This window comes from Pygocentrus nattereri, chromosome 20 (genome assembly GCF_015220715.1).
Source record: "Pygocentrus nattereri isolate fPygNat1 chromosome 20, fPygNat1.pri, whole genome shotgun sequence".
NCBI lineage: Eukaryota > Metazoa > Chordata > Actinopteri > Characiformes > Serrasalmidae > Pygocentrus > Pygocentrus nattereri.
In genome coordinates, this window is record NC_051230.1 from 13,421,714 (window position 1) to 13,445,858 (window position 24,145).

Here is a 24,145-nt window from a genome sequence, read left to right on the forward strand (position 1 = left end):
GTAATTCGGTTCCGTCCAGTGGGAGCCAGCAGAGGATGTTGAACTGCACTGAATGGGGCCAGTCAGAGGGGGAGCAAAACCCACTCTGCCTAAACACTATTGGTTTTTACACACTCTGCTCATTTATTCTGCAAGGCCTGGAGAGCAGGCACTCCAGATAAACGCCTCAGTTAATTACAATGAGGAAGAGGCAGAGAGAGAGAGAGAGAGAGAGAGAGAGAGAGTGAGAGAGACAGAGAAACAGGAAGAGAGAGAGAGAGAGAGAGACTATAAGGAAACCATGCCTACTAGATGCTAGAGTGCAAGCGAGGTAAACCAGACGATAAGAATACAAGAACACATTAAGCTCTCTCTCACTTTTCCTCTATTACTCAAAGCTCGCTCTCCCTCTCCTCCTCTCAGCCTAGCTTTCTCGGCCTTTCCCTGTCTGTGCTGAGCTCTCTATTAGAGAAGGCACTGTTCCGTGGCCCATAACCCTGTTGGCTGACGCCTCGGTGCCAGGGCCCGTTTGAGACAGCGGGGCCCCAGGGGGCCCAGAGCTTTTCCAAAGGGGGTTTGTGAGCTGCTGCTTTATGGCGGGAAAAGAGTGTGAAATCAGAGCTCACGAGGCGGCCTCAGTTTCCTTGGGAACGCCGGACCGCTCTCCAAGGTCAACGTAACGGGCCGGACCCCCGGATCGGTGTGGAGGGAGGGGTGGATTTTGGACTGCTGAGCTGTCACACACAGGAGTGTGTGTGTGCGCGTTCAAGGGGTTCCTGCCGTCGAGCATGTCTTAATTAAAGAAAGCCAGAGAGATAGGACAGACGGAGAACACATCGCTCAGTCTCTTCCTCTTTTCCTCTCTCTGTCTCTATTCTTCTTATACAAAGTGTTATGACATGTTAATAAGAAAAAAATAAGACATGCCTGAATATGTGCCTTGTGTTCATACATTAACAGGTTAATAAGTTAAGGTTTGTACCACACATGCATGTACACCTGAGGTGTAATGATGTAAACACTTTCAAGTTTCAGATTTTCAAATCTGAGCTCAAGATTCAGTTTGCATATTCAGTTTGCATACTTCTTCATATTTTCCTTTAATATATTTATAGGACGTTTTAAACATTTGCCACACAAAATTAACCCCCAAATCACAACCCCTATAATTTAGAATTATATAACTTTAAAAGTTATTGAAGTGTCGGTGCATACATGACCCCGCCCACTTTACCCTGACAGGCTGCACCCAATTTTGCATGCCTAGTTTTTGATCAGTAACAGTGGTTTCCACAAATGGCAATAAATGAAGAGTCCCCAGAAAATACAAAAGGGGCAAACTGACAATATATATTTAAATTTCAATACACAATGTCAAAATCTTTTTTTAATCATTACACCCTCACATTCTACCTATTAAAAGAAGTTTTTGCCAAGGTAGATTAATGCCAGTATACAAATATACAAATTTAAAAGGATTTATATTAGCGACCTTACAAAGACACTTAAAGTGCAAATAAAACCACTGCAAATAAAACCAGACCAAAAGAACATTACAGAGGGCACATTCTAAAAAAAACAATATAGACAAAAAAAGAACTTAATTTGAATATAGCTCACACAAACTGAAGGATGACTCCAGCAATGAGGTCATGCAGTTTCTGAGGGACTTGCAAATGTAGTTTTTTTTCTCCCTTTTCTTTTTTTTGACATAACAAATGCAGATGCACATTTTGTTGTGCTAGTGGGGTATTAGCAGTGAGGAAAAGGATGGCCTGTGGTAAGTGTTTTTGTTAATGGTCCTGTCTCTTGTACTCTGAATAGAAAAACAGTGTTGTGCGTTGGCTCCAATCTCTTTTCAGCTCGATAATACATACAGCCAGAAACTAGGCCTGTCCACGGTAGACTTAATTAAAAGGAAGAATTAATGGAAAAGGAACAGAAGCGTGGGAAAATACGTGTCAGACACACAGAGCAGCCTGAAAAGTGCCTTCCGTCCATTAGTAGAACACTGAAAACATCATCATGCTCTTGTTAAACCTTTGTTGGAGAAGACAGGCTAATGCTCTTTATATCAGTCACTGGAGAAAAGCACGAAAGGGACTATTCCGAACACCACATATGTGAATGTGTGTGTGTGTGTGTGTGTGTGTGTGTATGAACGGGGTATCCTCACCTGTAACATCAGCTGCCATCAGTCCCTCTGCCCGAATAACCTTCACCTGTACCACGCCGACGTCTTTAATGTTGTGGAGGGAACTCAGCAGACTCTGCAGGGTCAGAGTGATCAGACATGTTAGCATTAGAGCACTAGAGCTGCAACATTTACATTGAGGGCAAACAGTATAAACATAGTACACATGTGAGTGAAACCCACACAGCTATATTCATGTATTCAAGACGAGCAAGTAATTAGGAAATAGGGCTGCATAATACACTGCTGCTAATTGCTATCACAGCATCAAACTTCTCAATACTGGTATAGCAGAAGTGTGTAACACGCAAATGTGCCACGAACCAAACACTGAATGTTTTATTGTGTGTTGTGAGCATCCTGGTATATTGCAATCACAATATGTAGTGTAATAATCACTACCCTATCCACCCCTATCCAGAATTAACTCCTTCTGTTTTTATTTTTGTTTTTCAAACATTGCGATATTTATCATAAAAATTTAAGTAGTTAATAAGCATATTTTATTCATAAAATTGTATTTTAATTTTTGTTACAGCTTTAATTCTTTTTGGGAGACTTGCTTGCAGTTATTCACAGAAATCTACAGACATTTGTACAATGATGTTGAGATCTGGGCTATGAGATGGACAGTGTATTGTTCTCAGAACACCAGCAGCTTGTTTGATAGACGTGTAGCTTTTCTACTTTTTTGTTTATTTCTTTTTCTCAGTAACAGCTTCTTGACAGTTTCACATCCTTTCAGACCCATAGCATTAAGCTGTCATCATATAGTGGAAGGATGGATTTTTTTGTGGATTTTTTGAAGATCTGAAGCAAAAGTGGAACTGATTTTTTAGCTATTTCTCAAAGGAAAAAGCTTTGAGTACTGTTTAACTGATGTTCACAGGTTTTCGTCGTCTGTCAGGTCTTGCATGGAGGTTATAATTCAGTTAATACAATTCAATAATACAGTTGTGGCAATTTAATAAATACAGGGTGGTAGAGACATGGCCACCCTACTTACATGCTTTAATATTTAAAATGCTAACATAAAATGGTATGTTTTAAGTCTTGACATCAAAGCAGTAATAGAGGGAACACATCTCATGTCCAGTTCTCTTAGCAGATAAGGATAATGTGCTGGTCACACAACAATATACACTCATGTTCCTGGGCTAACATATGCATATATATTATCTGTGAGGTTACTGCCACAACAAATTTCTATGTAAGTGATATTTTATGTGCACAATAAACCAATTGTGATTGTGATTCAGACTCTAATATGTATAGTCTCATACAAGTATTCAGAATAAGTTTGAAGTGTTTGTGTGGGTTAAAAACTTCACTTGAATAAACAGTAATGTGCTGCATAAAAAGTGAAAAAAAAAAAATTATTTTTTCACAAGTGACTTATATACACAATTCTATGCAAAGTCCAAATGACATGGTTTGTTGATTGATAAGGTATCACATCCTCTACAGAAAATACATTTCTGCACATTTTTGCTCAATTCAACATACTGAGAAAAAAATATTGGTCTGTGCAAAAGTTATGCCACATTTTACATTCATTGTTTTAGTTTTTCCAGTATGTTCAGCAAATAATTAGAAATTGTGCAGTAAAATCAGAAGAACAAATGCCAATATCACAGAGGAAATGTTAACTTATTTTCACTTTAAAAATAAATAATCAAAAATCAAAACATAGAATTTGACTGGAGAATTCAAACTTTGGCATACGACTGTAGGTGTGTTTGTCTGTCTGTCCTTTATCTGTAATCCTGGTTATGTTCAAACTCTTTCATAACAGAGGGAGTCAATACCAGCCACCCACATATCAGCCTTCAAATTTCAGCTCCAAACTCTCCATCACCCAGGCCTGTTTCCCTAAGCTCCATTAGACGCCACTGCAAATGACAGGCTTTAGAAGGGGTTAAACTGTTCAAAGGCAAGCACACCTCCAAAGCCTCTTTAAGACTTATGATTTATGAGAGGGCCAATTACACTGGTCCAGATAAAAGCCATCCATTCAGACAGCATAATGCTCCTTAACTGCTCCTTTGTGTGTCCAATGGAACATTAAAAGGCTGACATTTAGTGATGAAACAAATGCTGCATCATACACTAGCTACGTGCTAGTGTCTGAGGATTTTCTTCTCTTACGCGGGTCTCTCTGGACATGCAGAATGATACAAAAAAAAATCTATATCATAATATTTTCAAAATATACCACTGTATCAGATGATACCAAGTTAGCATTAATAAAGCTCAAGCGTGCTGGTACTTGATGCTAAAAGAACATCTGGCAAACCTGACACAACTTGTTTTGATTAGACTGTTTTGCTCTGTTTTCTTCTTCTAAAATTACACTAAAGAGAAAGTATAAATGCATTTGCATTCAAGGCAGCCATATAACAAGTCTATATCCATATGTAACTAGAATGTAAAACTCCATCAAACAGGTATATATAAATCCCACATACACACAGGGCCTCCTTACATGAACCAGATCCAAAAATGAGGTCAATCTCCATATACAGACACATGCCAACCAGCGGCCTACACAAAAGGTCGTCAGAGCCAGGAACAGCCATATTGTCTGGCACAAAAATGTATTTCACTTTCATTTATTTTTCTTTCTTGCAGTACCTCCAGTATGCACATACATACCCAGAGGAGTAATTATAATTTGAATTATAAAGTCAAGGCTGACCTATGGACGTGATTAATTCTAAACTCTGGCTATCTTTGCCTCTTATTGACAAAATTATTGTCAAAAGAAAAAAAAACGAGCTGAGAGAGAGGGGGAGGAGAAACGAAGGAGTGACAGAAAGGGAGAATGGGGAAAAACTCTTTCCACACAACTGCAGTGCATGATTTCTCTTAAGACAGCTTGCTATTTATAATTATCATGGCCTTGGATACAAAAAAAATGCAAGATATTTTTTGAAGGAAGCAGGAGCATTTCCAAAGCTCAAGGATTTCTGATGCCTCTACCGAGCACTACAGAGTCCAAAATTAATCTCTTTTATGTTTTTAATGAAAATATGTAGATCATATTTCTGCTCCCTACCCACCCACCCACCACTGGGGCAAAGGCAACATAGGACCATGTAGGACAAAGTAGGTGGTGGGAGACATGTATGACGCATATATACACACAAGTTTGTTCTTCTACTCATTTTATATATATACACACACACACACAACCCCAATTCCAATGAAGTTGGGACGTTGTGTAAAACATAAATAAAAACAGAATATGATGATTTGCAAATCCTTTTCAATCTATGTTCAATTGAATACACTACAAAGACAAGATCTTTAATGTTCAAACAGTTAAACTTTATTGTTTTTTGCAAATATTCACTCATTTTGAATTTGATGCCTGCAACACGTTGCAAAGAAGTTGGGACAGGTGCATGTTTACCACTGTGTTACATCACCTTTCCTTTCAACAACACTCAATAAGCATTTGGGAGCTGAGGACACTAATTGTTGAAGCTTTGTAGGTGGAATTCTTTCCCATTCTTGCTTGATATTCAACATCAGTTGCTCAACAGTACGGGGTCTCCGTTGTCGTATTTTGTGCTTCATAATGCACCACACATTTTGCACCACACATAATGCACCACACAGGCCAGTCTAGTACCCGCACTCTTTTACTACAAAGCCACGCTGTTGTAACATGTGCAGAATGTGGCTTGGCATTGTCTTGCTGAAATAAGCAGGGACATCCATGAAAAAGACGTTGCTTGGATGGCAGCATATGTTGCTCCAAAACCTGTATGTACCTTTCAGCATTAATGATGCCTTCACAGATGTGCAAATTACCCATGCCATGGGCACTAACACACACCCATACCATCAGAGATGCTGGCTTCTGAACTTTGCGCTGATAACAATCCGGACAGTCCTTTTCCTCTTTGGCCCGGAGGACACGACGTCCATGATTTCCAAAAACAATTTGAAACATGGACTCGTCAGACCACAGGACACTTTTCCACTTTGCGTCAGTCCATCCCAGATGAGCTCGGGCCCAGAGAAGCCGGCGGCGTTTCTGGGTGCTGTTGATATATGGCTTTCGCTTTGCATGGCAGACTTTTAACTTGTACTTGTAGATGGAGCAATGAACTCACTGACAATGGATTTCTGAAGTGTTCCTGAGCCTATGTGGTAATATCCGTTACAGAATGATGTCGGTTTTTAATGCAGTGCCACCTGAGGGATCGAAGGTCACAGGCATTCAATGTTAGTTTTCTCCCTTGCCACTTACTTGCAGATATTTCTCCAGATTCTTTTAATTTGATGATAATTTAATTTGATGATATTATGGACTGTAGATTATGAAATCCCTAAATTCCTTGCAATTGCACGTTGAGAAACGTTCTTAAACTGTTGGACTATTTGCTCATGCAGTTGTTCACAAAGTGGTGAACCTCGCCCCATTCTTGCTTATGAACTGAGCCTTTCAGGGATGATCCCTTTATACCCAATCATGACACTCACCTGTTTCCAATTAACCTATTCACCTGTGGAATGTTCCAAACAGGTGTTTTTGAGCATTCCTCAACTTTCCCAGTCTTTCGCTGCCCCTGTCCCAACTTCTTTGGAAAATGTTGCAGGCATCAAATTCAAAATGACTGAATTATGTGTGTGTGTGTACGTGTATAAAATAATACTAATCCTAACCCTAACCAAAACAGAAATGTTTTGTAAATAAAAATGAATACTTTAAAAAGTTTGGTCCTTGTATATCTGGGTTTTTCATTTTCCTGGTTTACTATAGTCAGGATGTACAAAAACAAACAAACACACTCCTCACTCCTCTAACCCCTCAGAAAGTAGGGACCACGAGCTGGGGGAGGGGAGGGTGGCAGGGCTGTGGCTTTGATTGACAACTTGTCACCGTGACGTCTTATTCCATCTCTGTTGTGGAGAAAATGAATGTCACCGCGCGGAGCCTTATGACTTGCTGTCATCTCGCAGGCGCTCACCTTTTATCAATGCTCTAAATAACATTTCAAGCCCACCGTCTCCTGCCGGACAATCCGGTCAGGGGACATTAAATCGGATGACTGTGAAATGTCATAATAAAAATGGAATGCTAACAGCTTCCCCCTCCATCCCTCCCTCCTTCTTTCCCTTCTTTGCACATTCCTTCTACTTCCTCTCTCTCTTGCTCCCTTTCTCTTTTCTCACACACACACACACACACGCACACTCTTCAGTGCATTTGTCTGCTGTGTGATTTTAAAGCCAGAGACAGGGCGAGTGTGGAATTGGGTGCCACCACTTGAGCAGAGGTCACCCTAGCCCTGACGCCCATTAACGTCCATTACACTCTCTCGCCTTCCCCTTATTAAAATGCATAATTCCTGTCTGCTTACAACAACAGCCGAGGAGAAAAGCTGTACCGCTCCCATCACCAAGAAAAACATATCGGAAAATAAGGAAATCTTTGCAATATGGTATCTTCTCAAAGCTCTTAGGTTGTGGTTAGTGCTTTCCTTGCTTTATCAAACCTTCCTAGAAGGTTAATCTTCAAAAGGGGCAGAAAAAGCTGAAAGACCAACAGCAGGCAGTCTAAGTGAAAAGAGAGAAATCTGCTCATGAATACACCTCATCACACAGTTCAGCAATTTTTATGAGTTTGATAAAGGCAATTGCCCTCAAACTCCGAAAAAAAAGCAAAAAAAGCAGGTACCTTCAAATAATCTTAAAAATGTTCCTCCAAGGTCCTTTATGTGTATATTTTAACATACAACACTAACTGCTATAAAACAGGATTTTCAAACTGTAGCACAAGGGCCAAATTTGGCCAGCAATGATGTTTGCTTTGGCCTGACAGAATCACTCTTTTAGTCAGAGAATATGTTTTTTGTACTATTTCTTATTCTTTTTAAATAATTTTAATAGTAAAAAAGAGCATCATATTTTATAATAAATATGTAAACTAATCACATGACCCTTGACACCATATAGTGGGCACTGACAGGAAGGCAGATTTTATGAGTTATGAGCTAATGGTACATAGACAAGAGAAAAGGTTTGGGCATCTGTTACAGAAACTTTATATTATCAAGTCAAGTCCAAGTTTATTTATACAGCGCTTTTTACAGGCATTATCACAAAGCAGCTTTGCAGAAAAATAAATAAATAACCAAGGTCCAACCCCCATAAGCAAGCAAATGACAAAAGTGGCAAGGAAAAATTTACTAAAAGCAAAAGAAAGAAACCTTGAGGTATGAAGTATGAAGACTCAAAAGGGGAACCCATCCTCTTCTGGTTGATACTGGATATCAAACAGTAACAGCAGAGAATAAGGTTGACCATCAGTATAAGATAAAGAAAATGGGAAAAGCAGGAGAAGCAATGCCTATGATTAAAAAATGCAGCAGTATCATTAAGAGGGTCTATGTTGCATTATGTGGAAATTCTTTAAACTTCACAAATGTTCTTCACCTTTGCATCCTATTTATATTTTTTTTCTAAGGACACCCCTGCTGATAGATTTAGGGAATCATAAGTGGTTCTATGGCATCGTTTCAAAGAACTCTTTCTCCATTTATTTCTCCTTAAGAGCAGGGCTGGCCCTTCCATTAGGCAATATAGGCAAATGCTAGGGGCGCCGTCTGTCCAGGGGGGCGCTCGCGTGCATGTTTTGTTTTTTTTTTTTACAAATGAACAATTAATAAATATGAAAACAAGAAAAGTCCACATAATTATAACTTCATTGTTTAATAATATTAGTCAAATTAATAATTATTATAATAACAACACACAACACCTATCACCCGTGCACCTTGTTACTGTTTCTCTGTGAGGAAAAAGACAACAGCACAGAGTGAGTGACATCTCCCCGTAAAGATGTCTAAAAAGCAGAAGTCCTCTGGTGCCCAGGGCAGAAAAAGGAGAAAAGAGGAGAAAGAAAGACGGCAAAAAACAGAGGTAATATAATATGTTGAATTAACCATATGTATGTTGTACAGTAAAAGTTCCCTTCAGAAAAATAGTTACTAGCTAGCAAGTGATAGCGTCAGTTACCCCCTTCCCTAAACTCATTAAAGAAATTTGAAAAGACCCCCCCCCCCTTTTCACTAAATAAGCAAGTCTTAATCCTTGATTAGAGACTCTCTACAATAAACAGAAAGTTGTTCTCTGCACTACTTTATGTAAAATAGTTTTAATATATTTTTTGTGCAACACCTTTATATTTATTTATTGTTATAGGGTTATATTTATAATTCATTTACTTTTTATTTGTTTCTTTAATACTGATTTTACTGTTTTACTGTTGTTTTCATTCTAAAATAAAAAAAACTCAAAAACATAAAGCTTTGCAGTGTCTGTGTGAGTGTATAAACCCGATGATTGATGATGCAGGGGGCACCAACCAAAATCTCGCCTAGGGCACCACATTGGTCAGGGCTGGCTCTGGTTAAGAGTGTATGAAAACACTTGCATCAAATCTAAAAGCCATTCAGTAACGATTATTGCAATAAATAGGTTATAGAAGTATAGCCAAATCCTCAGGTGTGCTTTGTCTGGTCCATATACAGCTGTAAATGAGAGCGTGTGAGATATGACGTGACCTCGGAATGACAGGTGGACAGGCTTTTAGTTTCAGACATCTTCATTGGGCTTTCTGGGCCATTAACACACCCTGACGAGGCACTCAGCTGCCCAGCCTTGCTTGCCCCATATGCAAACAGCTGAAAGTCATCTGATATGCCTTTACCACTTTAATGATGTACGTGAAGCCGCCGCGAAGCTGCATTAAGAGATTTAATTGCATTTTGCACTAGCCAATCCCTCCCCCACACTGAAGGTAGACATTTACAGTTTAAGGAGGGAAGCATCTGCAGCTTCAAAGCCTCCCCATCCACCTCACCATTCTACCTAAATGCTTTATTTGTTTTGGTGAACGTCAGCAGTGTACTTGCGCTTAAGGGATGTAAAAGCTGATGACTAGACCTGGGTTCTTTTACTTCATGCCACCATTTTCAGCCAGCTGAATTTACAGTAATAGAGAGGTTGAAAGCATTTTGAAGATGGTGTGGCCCCTCCCAATACTTCTCCCATCCACAGACGCAGAACCACCTAGCTCGAGCTAATCTGTTTAAGGAGTATTGTGCGGCATTAGCAGCAGCACTTCATGTTATCTGCCCAGCTTGATAAGGTACATCTTTATTAAATTCCCTTCTCTGAAAGGGTGTCAAGCAGGGAAAAGGGAATATGCTAATAGTGGGGACAAATTAAAGTCCCTCTTTTTAAATCCACTGTCCTCCCTCCCTCCCTCCTTTCTGTCTCTAGCCCAGCATATCTATCCCCATCAGACTGCAGGCTTGGGTGCTAATGAATGCCTAGATGCAGAGAGAGGGAGGAGAAAGGGGGAGAAAAGGAGAGCAGAAAAGGATGGAATGAGGGAGTAAAACGTCTGTCCTTTAGCAGGGTGGGAGGGAGGGGGAAAAAAAACGACAAGACTCGAGCAAGGTGAAATAGCTTTTCTTTTCATTTTGCATACCTACCCCTCCCGAATCCCCACCCATGCCATGTCTCTCTCACTATCCTCCATCGATAGGCTTTCGGAGAGCTCTTCACTTCTTCCCTCAGTCTAAGAGCTCCCCCTTGTGGGTGCAGTATGTTTAGCGCTCTGCCGTTAGCCAATGAGCCTTCATTCTCGCTAATGTGGGTCAGCCGCATGCCGTTTGGCCTGTGGAACGCTTCCGCCACTGCTCCGCCAGTGATTAAATGCATCTCCCAGCATGACTTTCCACTTCAATTAGAGTAAAATTTGCACAGTCCGTCACAAGTCGTCTTCTTACGATGAGTGAGGACACCTAGCTAGCGGATTACGGTGGGCGTGTGAAAAAAAAGCCTCCGAGCTTTAAAGCCGCTCTCTTAGAAAGAGACAGAAAAATTCTAGCACTTCATCTGTGCCATTATTCCACAGAGCAGATGCATCAGAGGTGGTTAGTGCCCCTTTTTATTTCAGCCCTGTCCCCTGCTTTTGGCATGTAAAGAGGTGGCATAGAGACACAAATGGTAGCGAGCGAAGGGTTAACAGGCCAAAGACAAAAGGATAGGCTGAGAGCATTGTATAGGCTGGAAGGGTTGGAGGGCCCTGGGGCCACCAAGGGCCAAAGGCCCCCACATGGGGACACTGGGCTCCTTTCAGTGCTAGCCTTTCAACAGCACACCCAGCTTCAAAAGAGCCTGTCACAGTTCCCCCTGTTTTTTTACTCCTCTCCTCCAATGCTCTCTGTACCAATCAGATCCTCTCCTTCACTCTCTCTCTCTCTCTCTCTCTCTCTTACTACTCTTCTCTCCTCATCCCTCTCTTCAGAGAGCAGGGAGGCCCAATCCTGTGCTCTCCGGGCCTGAACCAATCTCTGGCCCCCAGAGGTTGAGCAGCTTTGAAAAGGAGGTCACATCACTGAGGTGCTGCCAGGTCTGAGAACTCGGCGCCAAACAGGCAGACAATTCAGCACGGCAGTGGAATGGATGTATATGTAGTGCAGTATGTAAAGCGGGAGGCTGTTTCAATACATTCTATTAGTAAAGTATTATTCAAATAAGCGTGCTAGCATGAGCGCAGAGTCTTCTACAATGTACAATCCCAGCAATACAACTGCGCCAGAGACACTAATACCAGCACAATACCTACAAGCATGCGACTACTATGTTGGTAGGTAAGTGGTAGTGGTTGGTAAGCGAGCGAGAATAACAAACCTGCATTTTTAAGGGCCCATATTAAAGCTTTGAAAGATACTGTCCACTTGCCAGTCCATACAATTCATATGAAATCTAAGCTGCAAAAATAGCCCCTTTTGAATTGTTTCTGTGATGTCATGAGAAGACATTTACATATATATCTGCCTCTTCGATTTAAACTCCAAGTTCCAAGGAGTGTTTTAGCTTTAAATGCTTTTTAAATGAAGCACAAGGACAGCCACTCAGAGCAGAGCTCACATTACATACATCAGCCTTAAAGGCACAGTAACAAAAACATCTTGAACTTTAACAATCTTGAACTGGACAATTTAGTAGATAAAACCACACAAAAATTATAAATAGATCTCAAGGGAAAAAAACTAAACACAAGAAAAATTTAGAATATGGACCCTATAAATCCATGTAGACAAAGCATGAATAAAACAATCCCATACATATGTACATCCTATGCCTGTTTGCCTAAATCTATTATTTTGTGCAACGTGGCTATGGACAAAAATCTGCAGTATCACTCAGAATATTTCTTAAGTGAAAATGTGAATATGCTGTTGTGTTTGGAAAAGTTCACTCATTCACTACTCACTGCATAACATTGTATAGAGCAGTACACAGTAGAGTGAGGAACTGAATTGCGGGCCCACATACGGATCCTTGTGGATTAAGGGTTTAATGATGAACTGCATTTAAAGTTATTTGCACTCACGTATCTGTGCAGGATCTCTCTCCTCTCATGTGGATCATCCAGAATGTTGACTGACAGGTCTGAGATGGAGACAGCGGCGGAGGCAGTCAGGGTGACCAGCAGCACTAGAGTGCCCTCGCCCTCCTCCAGTGGGAGGTCCAGCCTGTGTGTGCATTCTTTAGGGAGGACAGACAGGTCCACCTGACACCTGGAACACACACACACACATACAGGATTACTGTTGTTCTTATCTTCAAAACAAAATACATCAGCTACAGATCGTGCTAGACTGAGTCACATTTAGAACCAAGATACATAATGTATCCTGATGGAAAATGCAGAGACAGAAAAAAAAGAAAGAGAGAAACAGAAGATGTACATACATACAGTACTGTGCAAAAGTCAGAGACCACTGTTCATTTATTTAATTTCCAATCAAAACTTGGTTGCATTTCCTGCCTCTCCAAGTAATCCCAAACACATTCAATGATGTCAAGGTCTGGACTCTGGGGTGGACAGTTCACTATTCTAAGGACACTAGCAGCTTTGTTGTTTAATTTGTACATGTTCTTCTTAAATGTGTGTTTCTTTTACTAAGTAAGAGTGTCTTGACAGCTGGACAGCTTTCAGACTCACAGTCTTGTCATCTCTCATTGGAAGGATGGACAAAAATATTGCTTCAAAATTAATAACTTTTACTTAATGGCCGCTTCAACAGGAAATTAAATTTAAAAAGGGTGTAAGACAGAGAGAAAAAGAGAGAAAAACAGAAGAGAAAGAGAAATTTATGGAGTGTTGGAGTGCATTCTCATATAAAGCTTTCACTCCCTCTATTACTGTTTACTCCAGTGAAGTGACAAGCTGATAGTGCTGTAAGCACCTGGTCAGCCAGCCCACTGTGTGTGTACTGAAAAGCTTAACTGAACCTGAATGAGGAGTTAATGTGGACATCAGTAGGGGAGAGGACTCTAGGAGATGAGCATTTAAGTAAAGGGGAGGAACCAATTACAAGAGTGGCAAGAGAACTCATTTAGAAATGCCATCTGTATGAATGGCAACATGCATGAGGGAGCGTGTGGGGAAAAGACAAGCTGCTGGGTAAATTCTGCTCACCCATTTCCCACTTCCCATAGCCATTAGTTCTCCTGTCTCGTGCACTTACTGGAGTCTTGTCAGGGACAGAGATGTGTGTGTGTGTGTGCAGAAATTCTCTCTCACACGCCCACACACACACGCCCACCCACACACACACACACACACACACACAAACACATTGTGGAGCTTTGGACTCAACAATATGAGCTGAAAAAATTATTTGGCCTATAAAGACCAGGTAAGCATCATCTATTAGTTGGTAGTCTCATCTTACAGAATACTTACTTAGACAAAACATTACAGACAGAAATTACAATTTCGGTCCTGTCAATCATTAATTTGAATCTATACCAGGTCTTCTCTTAAACTGTAATTGCGAAAATGTCAAAACTTTATACAGATGTGTTTATTTCTGATGTCTGATTCTTCAAATGGTGTCTACTCACTCCTAACTGTGTTTTCCCAATGTTTTCGAAACTTTAATGACACCTGCCTCAACATCATGCTACATATCAATAAATAAACTTGTAATGAAATATGTATTTCTTGGGACTATTGATAAACATTCAAACAAATCAAAAAGGCTTTCTGAGATCGCACTGGGCAATACAGTTCTTATCACCATTCTTAAATTCTTAAAATCATTTTCCTCAAAATCAATTTTTGTCTACATGCAAAACCAAAAATCTCTACAATGCAGAAATTCTAAAAATTTACATCTTCATTCCCAATCAAAATTTGAGGAAATTACAAAAGAATCCCTAACAATCCCTCAAAAATCCCTAAGCTGAACGTATGCTAGATTATACAAGACAGAATAGCCCAAAAACATTTTATAATAACAGTGCATAGTGTTTTCTTGATTAACCAACAAATCAAGGAGATTCCTATGATCGCTTCAGTAAAATTATTACTTTGGAGTGTTTCTTCATAATCAAATAATCTGTTTGATTTTAACATTATCCAAAGGCTACATTTGTTTTGAATGCATGTAAATTTATGCATTTTTGATTAGAAAATGTCTGTTTTGCATATTTAAATGTAATTCTGGGGGAAGCTTCATATATAGCTTCATATATAAAAATACTATTAAAATATCAGAAATCGACTGGCAAAGCTTCACTGTGATATCTATTTTTTAGTATCACAAGTCATTTATCTCATCTTAATATTATTTTTTAAATATTAATAGCTGTCACTGTGGTGTTTTGTTATTGGAGTTCTGTGCTAGACACAGTCTGTCCATAACAAACACCATGTTCGAACACAAAGGTGTGCAATAGTGCACATGGCATCAGGACACCTTAGGTCGCATTTCATTGATTGACTTCGTAGTTGTGTCGTCGGATTTGCGACCATGCGTTTTGGACACCCGAGTGAAGAGAGGAGCGGAGCTGTCAACCGATCACCACCTAGTGGTGAGCTGGATCAGATAGCTGGTGAAAATAACGGACAGACCTGGCAGACCCAAACAACTTGTGAGTGTTTGTTGGGAACGTCTGGCAGAGGAACTCACCAGAAAGATCTTCAACTCCCACATCTGACAGAGCTTCAACCACATACAGAGGGAGGCCGGTGACATTGAGTCCGAGTGGACCCTGTTCCGTGCCTCCATTGTGGATGCAGCGGATCAGAGCTGTGGCCGCAAGGTCGTAGGTGCCTGGCATGGCGGCAATCCCCAAAAAGGAAGCCTTCAAGCTGAAGAAAGTGTCCTATCGGGCCTGGTTGGCCTGGAGGCAAAAGATGGGTACCAAAGGGCCACGCAGGCTATGGCTTCGGTGGTTGCTGAGGCAATAACTCGGGTGTGGGAGGAGTTTGGTTAGGCCATGGAGAAAGACTATCAACAGGCACTGAGAAGGTTCTGGCAAACCGTCATGCGCCTCAGGAGAGGAAAGCGGTTCCCGACCAACACTGTATACAGTGGGGCTGGGGGGCTGCTGACTTTGACTGGGGACGTCATTGGACGGTGGAAGGAATACTTCAAGGATCTTCTCAAACCCACCAATGATCCTTCCCCAGAGGAGGCAGAGCTTGGAGATCCATCACTCGGGCTGAGGTAGCCAAGGTGATTGGAAAACTCCTTGGTGGCAGAGCACCAGGGGGTGGATGAGATCCGCCCGGAATTCCTGAGGGCTCTGGATGTTGTAGGGCTGTCTTGGCTGACATGCCTCTGCAACATCGCGTGGACATCTGGGGCGGTCCCCATGGAATGGCAGACAGTGCTGGTCCCGCTTTTTAAGAAAGGGGACCGGAGGGTGTGTTCCAACTACTGGGGGATCACACTTCTCAGCCTACCCACTAAGGTCTATGCAGGGGTACTGGAGAAGAGACTCCCACCGATAGTTGAATCTCAGCTATAAGAGGAACAATGCGGGTTTCGCCCAGGTCGTGGAACACTGGACCAGCTTTTTATCCTCACCAGGGTCCTGGAGGATGTGTTGGAGTTCGCCCAACCAGTCCACATGTGTTTTGTGGATTTGGAGAAGGCATTCGACCGTGTCCCTCGAGGGATCCTGTGGGGAGTGCTCCGGGAGTACGGGGTGAGGGGCTCGTTGTTACGGGCCATTCAGTCCCTGTACAAATGGAGCAGGAGCTTGGTTCGTATATTCGGCAGAAAGTCAGATTGGGTTTCCAGTCAGGGTTGGACTCTGCCAGGGCTGTCCGTTGTCACCGATTCTGTTCATAACTTTTATGGACAGAATTTCTCTGAACAGCCAAGCAGCAGAGGGTGTCCAGTATGGTGGCCACAGGATTTCATGTCTGCTTTCTGTGGATGATGTGGTCCTGTTGGCGTCATCAGGCCAGGACCTCCAGCTCTCTCTGGACCAGTTTGCAGCCGAGTGTGAAGTGGCTGGGATGAAAATCAGCACCTCTAAATCTGAGACCATGGTCCTCAGTCGGAAAAGGGTGGAATGCTCTGTCTAAGTTGGGAGTGAATTCTTGCCCCAAGTGGAGGAGTTTAAATATCTTGGGATTTTGTTCACAAGTGAAGGAAGGGTGAAGTGAGAGGTTGACAGGCAGATTGGTGTGGCGTCTGCAGTAATGCAGACCCCATACCGGTCCATCATGGTGAAGAGAGAGTGTCAATTCACCGGTCAATCTACGTTCCGACTCTCACCTATGGTCACGAGAAATATTGCGGATACAAGCAACCGAATTGAGCTTTCTCCGCAGGGTCGCCAGGCTCTCCCTTAGACCGGCGATTCGGGAGAGGCTTGGAGTAGAGTCACTGCTCCCCCACGTTCAGAGAAGCCAGTTGAGGTGGTTCGGGCATCTGGCAAGGATGGCCTCTGGACGCCTCCCAGGGGAGGTGTTCCAAACATGTCCGATTGGGAGGAGACCCTGGGGAAGACCCAGGACACGTTGGAGGGATTATATCTCTCGACTGTCTTGGGAATACGTCGGTATCCCTCCAGAAGAGCTGGAGGAGGTAGCAGGGGAGAGGGAGGCCTGGGCCTCTTTGCTTAGGCTGCTGCCCCCGCAACCCAGACCTGCATAAGCGGTTGAGGATGGATGGATGGATAGCTGTCACTATCAATTACATAAGTAAGTCATGATTCATCAAGTAATTATGGTTTTAAAATGGCTACACAAAAAACGAACCTATGCAGAACAAACAAATCTAGTGTAATCTTCCAAAACACTTTATAGACCTCCTTAAAACACTTGACAAGATACGCTTAAAAATACTTGTCTAAAATAGGGGTTGTCTCTAACAGTCTTACTGTTAAAGTAGGGGAGCGTAAAATAAAAAGTAGCTGCCAACAAGTCATTGTGAACTTCTGTACTAGGAAATATTAAATTCATGCATACAAATGAAGTTAATGAAATTGGAGTAGTAATTGGGTTCATTCAGATCTGTACATTTCAAAGACTAGAACACAGTACGCAGTAGTCTAAAATGTAGCCTAAAATGGCTTTTAGAGAATTACTGATTTCGTATTCATACAAAGTTCAAATGATAAATGCTCATTTGAACATTTTGACTGATCACTTAATCTTTTGAAAGAATATTGTTGTCAGGTGTAATACCTGTCATCGACACAAGAGACAGCCTCACCTGAGTATTGATCTGTTTCCTAGTGACACCTTAATCTCTTTCACCCGCAGCTCATTTACCTCACTTTGTAAGGACCTAAACAAACGCTGGCTGTCTATGAAGTATTGCCAGTTCACCTGTGTACTAAGCCTTGTTTCACCATTGTTGCTGGAGTTATGGTTTGCCTGGACTTTCTTCTGAACTGGATTCAACACTATCTGGAGATAGTGATTTGCTTTTATTGCTGCATTACTGACATTCGTAGTATTAGTATTAGTAGTAGTAGTATTACTGTCTTTAAATGTAAGTACCACTTGGCCTGTAGGCCTTTATCAAATTTTATCAAACAGACTATCAAATTACAATTTCAACAAAGCAAGTTAAATGCAAACTCACCTGCCCATGAAGTCATCTTTCTTGCCAGCATCTTTATCCCAGACGGTGATATCTATAAAGCCACCCTGCTCATCATACAAGTGGAAGTCAAACTGTTCTCTCCACTGAGGGTTTAATGTTTTGTTTATCGTCTGTAAAATAAAAAAGGAACAAAGACAAGAACAAATGTAGTGTTTGTCTGTGTGTGTGCACCTGAGGAGAGAATGTTTTTAAACACCAGAGCATTAAAAAGCCTATTCATTTTGATGTTCAGTTACATAGACGTAGACAATGTACGTTTTATTTATATCTTCTCTTCATGAAGCTAACTGAAGCACTATTGAGACTTAAACAGTATGACTGCACAATATAAATAATTTGTTAAATGCTATTGTCATACTGGACATTGCAATATTATTGCCAAAGGCTCCAATACACAAATGAGCCCTTTAACCAATCACAAGAAGATAAAATTTCTGCCTGTTTTGGAGGTCCCTCAGTTGAGTGAATACATTTCAATAGACGAGTATAATTTACAATGCCAGAAGTCAAATGGATTTTCGTGTTCACAGTTAAACAAAGGGGTCAACATTGATAAAATTCTTTAAATGTTGTATTTGTATTGTAGCAGTAGCACACATTTAGATAGGCGTGAACTGTTTCCACAGCAGGAGGATCTCACCCCTCCCCTTTCACCTCTTAGTGCTCCCTAGCAGCTCAACACAATATTTTACACACAGTGTTGATAACAAGAGCTGAACAAGACTTGTACACACTTGTTATTTTATTTGATTATGTTAGTTTAAAATATCTTGGTAAATTTCGATTCCACCAGCAGAACGGCCACTTTTTGATTCATAATGTCTTCTTCTTATTGCAAGACACAGCATAATATGCAATACTGTAATATGTAATAATACAATATGTTGCAATGTGTAATATTATAATTGCAACACCAGTATTTTCTTCATATTGTGTAGCTCTTTTAAACAGTAAGGAATTACCTTGCTTTTGTATTTTTGGTGGCCCATTCTGAATTTAACATATGGGTCACTTAAGCCGTTAGTGTCCATGGGCTGGAGGTTACGACCTTCGATTAAACTAATGCTGACGATACCTCTCCATAGCTGGGCTTTCCTATGGACATCTGATAACCTCAGACTCTGGTGCTGCCAATTAAATAAACACATAAATGCATTTTTAATAACGGTACATTCAAAATCCAACATGCATATAATCAGGCAGACAGAAAACACCATTCAGCTACTTCACTGTAAATGTACGCAAAAGAAAATACTGCCTTGAAAATGTAAAAGTGGAATGTTTGTTCATCACACATACACACAGATACAGAAACACAGCTCACAGCCACACAGACACCACAACAGCCAACACTGCAATCAAAGGCATAACAAACTTCTTTTCATTTTCACGTGACAGCACAGAAAAATTCAATGTTCTGCATCCTACTCAAAAAGAACATCAGTAGTAAGACTAAAAAACCTCTAATCAAGTCTTTGACTCCCTGGTCCGTATTTGTCTGAACCCTGTGTATGCCCCACTCTACTGGCAAAGTAAGACATCAGGCATTATTTGTCAAGTAAACACATTTATACAAGAGAACTCTGAGTCTCTGTGCTTAATTTAGAGGCCTCATTAGTGCAGCTTTTGTTTCAAGTGCATTTCATTAAACTCTGTGCAAACCCTTCCCCGCAAAACACACAGCTTTGATGTAGGGAGCAGGCGGCTAATGCGTTTCTCTCCAGATATTAACGTTAAGTGTGCTGACTCTAGCAGAGCCACGAAAAAGCCCCAACCTGCGTTAGCTTCACTCCAGTAGCCAGAATGCAAAATAGAGGAGGGGGCATGAGAGAGCTCCCTGCCAAAAGCAATGTGAGAATAGGGCATCGGTTTTGCTGCAATGCTAATTGCACGTAAAGACAGCAAAATCTTGTCTGAAGTTTAGAATTAAAAGTATTTGTGTCAAAATAATTGTAGTTCGAATTGGGTCAGACACACATGGGAGGAAAAGGCAAGCAAAACAGAGCTTCTCAAAGAGTTTTTAGTAAAAATTGAGTAATTTGCAAGCAAATGAGCTGGCTGTGCTAACATTAGCTTTGCTTTAGAGCATCCCAGAGCTTTCTAAACAGTGATTTTGAGGCTGCAATGGAAGTCTTAATTTCAGAGCTGCATCATAATTATGAATATTGCTTGGTTTGCACATACTGAGTACATCATTTACAGTATGTGGGCTTCCTGAAAGAGAGATGGTGTATAAATAGATGAACAGGCACCCAAGTGTGGAGGGAGCCTTGTGGAAGTAGTTAGCGTTAACACTGCTAGAGTATTCCCGAGTCCCACTCAACATGGCCCACTTAGGAGCTTCAAAGACTTGGGTTAAGGATGTGTTCCAGCAGGGCGTCGTTTCTCACATGCTGAAAAGCCACTTTCATATTTTGGGGGCATTCCAAAGCTTGTGTAGAAATTTAATCCAATCTTAGCAGGACTTTGTCAGTTTCACTCTCTACTGAACTAGCTACAATGGAGTTAGCATTGTAATTCAAGTAATAACTACACTGAACAACACAACATGCCTAAGATATTAAATCTTATTTTTTGATCATCAAGCAAGGCAACTTTTTGTGATTTTTTTTTAGTACAGGACCTTATAGGCTTCTTACAGATATGCTACATGCATGGAGCAGTGACAATGGACAAACCCCAGACCAGCATGCCACCTTCTCCATATGCAACCACTCACAGCACAAGAAAAAGAAAGGCAAAGCTCAATACACATCTGGAATGGAACCTCAGCTCATGGGTCAACTTAAGAGATGACTGAGAACTTAAAAATGTACATGAATCCTAAGAGTTGACCATTTCCTCAAAGCTCTGAGGCAACAGGACTGAGAGACGGATTCTTTAGAAAGGCACACTTAGGAAAAGAATCAGAATCCCACCCTCAGGAGAAACTGATAGCACCATGATTCCTCTGCATTCTACATGTACTTATGTTCATTCATTTCTCTTTTAAATTGGCCTGAGACCAAACTGGAACTTATTTCATGTATAGTTTCATGTATATATCACGTATAGCATTGGCAATCATCACCAGTATTGGTGGCCATGTTTCTGATTAGTCTGTATCATTTACGTGGCCCTTGGTACAGCAGATAAACTTGCATCTACAATTATGAAGCATTGTGCAATAATACATTGCTTATCCCTTTTACAACCCCAATTCCAATGAAGTTGGGATGTTGTGTAAAACATAAATAGAAACAGAATACGATGATTTGCAAATCCTTTACAATCTATATTGAATTGAATACACCATACAGACAATATATTTAATGTTCAAACAGATAAACTTTATTGTTTTTTGCAAATATTCAGTCATTTTGAATTTGATACCTGCAACACGTTCCAAAGAAGTGGGAAAAGTGGGAAGTGGGAAAAACTGGGAAAGTTGAGCAATGCTCAAAAAATGCCTGTTTGGAACATTCCACAGGTGAGCAGGTTAATTGGAAACAGGTGAGTGTCATGATTGGGTATAAAGGGAGCATCCCTGAAAGGCTCAGTCATTCACAAGCAAGGATGGGGTGAAGTTCACCACTTTGTGAACAACATTGTTGAGAACAATGTTTCTCAACATGCAATTGCAAGGAATTTAGGGATTTCATCATCTACAGTCCATAATATCATCAAAAGATTCAAAGAATCTGGAGAAATCTCTGCAAGTAAGAGGCAAGGCAGAAAACTAACATTGAATACCCATGACCTTCGATCCCTCGGACAGCACTGCATTAAAAACTGACATCATTCTGTAATGGATTTTACCACATGGGCTCAGGAACACTTCAGAAAATCATCATCAGTGAACACAGTTCGTCGCTCCATCTACAAGTGCAAATTAAAACTCTGCCATGCAAAGTGAAAGCCATATATCAACAACTCCCAGAAATGCTGATGGCTTCTCTGGGCCCGAGCTGATCTGAGATGGGCTGACACAAAGTGGAAAAGTGTCCTGTGGTCTGACGAATCCATGTTTCAAATTGTTTTTGGAAATCATGGACGTCGTGTCCTCCGGGCCAAAGAGGAAAAGGACTGTCCGGATTGTTATCCGCACAAAGTTCAGAAGCCAGCATCTCTGATGGTATAGGGGTGTGTGAGTGCCCATGGCATAGGTAACTTGCACATCTGTGAAGGCAACATTAATTCTGAAAGGTACATATAGGTTTTGGAGAAACATATGCTGCCATCCAAGCAACGTCTTTTTCATGGATATCCTGCTTATTTCAGCAAGACAATGCCAAGCCACATTCTGTACATGTTACAACAGCGTGGCTTTGTAGTAAAAGAGTGCGGGTACTAGACTGGCCTGCCTGCAGTGCAGACCTGTCTCCCATTGAAAATGTGTGGCGCATTATGAAGCGCAAAATATGGCAACGGAGACCGTTGAGCAACTGAAGTTGTACATCAAGCAAGAATGGGAAAAGCTTCAACAATTAGTGTCTTCAGTTCCCAAACGCTTATTGAGTGTTGTTAAAAGGAAAGGTGATGTAACACAGTGGTAAACATGCTACTGTCCCAACTTCTTTGGAACGTGTTGCATCAAATTCAAAATGAGTGAATATTTGCAAAAAACAAAGTTTATCCATTTGAACATTAAATATCGTCTCTTTGTAGTGTATTCAATTGAATATAGGTTGAAAAGGATTTGCAAATAATCGTATTCTGTTTTTATTTATATTTTACACAACGTCCCAACTTCATTGGAAGTGGGGTTGTAATACAAGATTTTATAAAAGTCAGCAATAACCTTTCATTTATTTAATTTCCAGATGGCTATTAGTTAAAAGTTATTATTATTTAGAAGATATTTCTGAGGAACCTGTCCAGGGTGTGTCCTGCCTTTCGCCCGATGATGGCTGGGATGAGCTCCATCGCCCCCCGTGGCCCAGAAGGAGAAGTGGCTTAGAGGATGTGTGTGTGTGTGTGTGTGTGTGTGTGTGTGTGTGTGTGTGTGTGTTTGTGTGTGTGTGTGTGTGTGTGTGTGTTTCTGAGGAGATTAGTGAAAATGGGACTCCTAACAACCGTGCCAAGACCTAGCAGACCACCAAACTTTCACCATCTGAGAGACAGGAGATTATGAAGCATCACTCTTGCTTCAGCTCTAAAAAAAACACTATGTAACTGCACTCAATAATCCGATAACTGCAGAAAATCACATTTTGTCAGTAATCCGATCAACACATTTACATGCTCTTGAGTAATCAGATAATGGGAAACTCCAGGCCTACATGAGTCGGGCAGTAATCAGATTTCTGCTTTGCAAGCAGCCAATAAACGTACAGAAGAAGACGTAATGCAAACGTAATGTAAAACTTCATGCTGCATTTTTTAACTGAAAATATGAACATACATCATCTAGAAGATGAAGAATATTTAAATCCTTTATTTCAGGTTTGGTTGTAGTGCCATTCTACAAGTGTTTTGCTGCCATCTCACAGAAAATCTTGCTTATTTCAGGTACCGCTGTTACACTTGCCCATGTGCAGACTGAGAAATTTGATAGAAATCCAAGAGTATACATGCACTGAGAAATCTGATTACTGAGCTAAAATCCAGCTTTCTTTATCGAATTTCTTAACTGCATTTCCAGATTGGAGTATGGTATTTACATTACATTTTTTGAATAATGTCGTAACTGCAGAATTCTAATTATGATCGTATTATAGAGTGCATGTATATGCACTCAAAGATGTTTCTGCTACTACTCAACACTATGGGTAAAAATGGATGTGTAGCTGTCAAGAAGTCTGAGAAAAAGAAACATTTTTTTCAAATTTGCAAATCAAACCAAGATGCTATCAGTGTTTTCAGAACAGTGGACCCAAAATCTAGACTGGGTGACTGGGATTATGAGAGGACAAAAATGAAAAATATCACTGCAGATTTATTTGAAAAACTGGACGCACATCTCACAGAAAAAAACATAAGCTGTAATAAAGGCACAGTAAATATTGAAAATTGCTTGAAATTTTCCATTAAATAT

At 40.8% G+C, this 24,145-nt stretch overlaps 1 protein-coding gene across 5 annotated transcripts in view; it reads right to left on the bottom strand.

Moving 5' to 3' along the window:
- mctp1a (multiple C2 domains, transmembrane 1a) overlaps positions 1–24,145 on the bottom strand; it is a 195,878-nt gene that overhangs the window by 59,271 nt on the left and 112,462 nt on the right. For all 5 annotated transcript variants that reach the window (XM_017691126.2, XM_017691125.2, XM_037531321.1 and 2 more), the window contains 4 exons: positions 19,092–19,256; positions 18,109–18,239; positions 12,600–12,786; positions 2,156–2,249 (listed from right to left, as the gene is read on the bottom strand). In XM_017691126.2, coding sequence (XP_017546615.1) covers positions 2,156–2,249; positions 12,600–12,786; positions 18,109–18,239; positions 19,092–19,256 — 577 coding nt within the window. The remainder of the gene's footprint in view (positions 1–2,155; positions 2,250–12,599; positions 12,787–18,108; positions 18,240–19,091; positions 19,257–24,145) is intronic.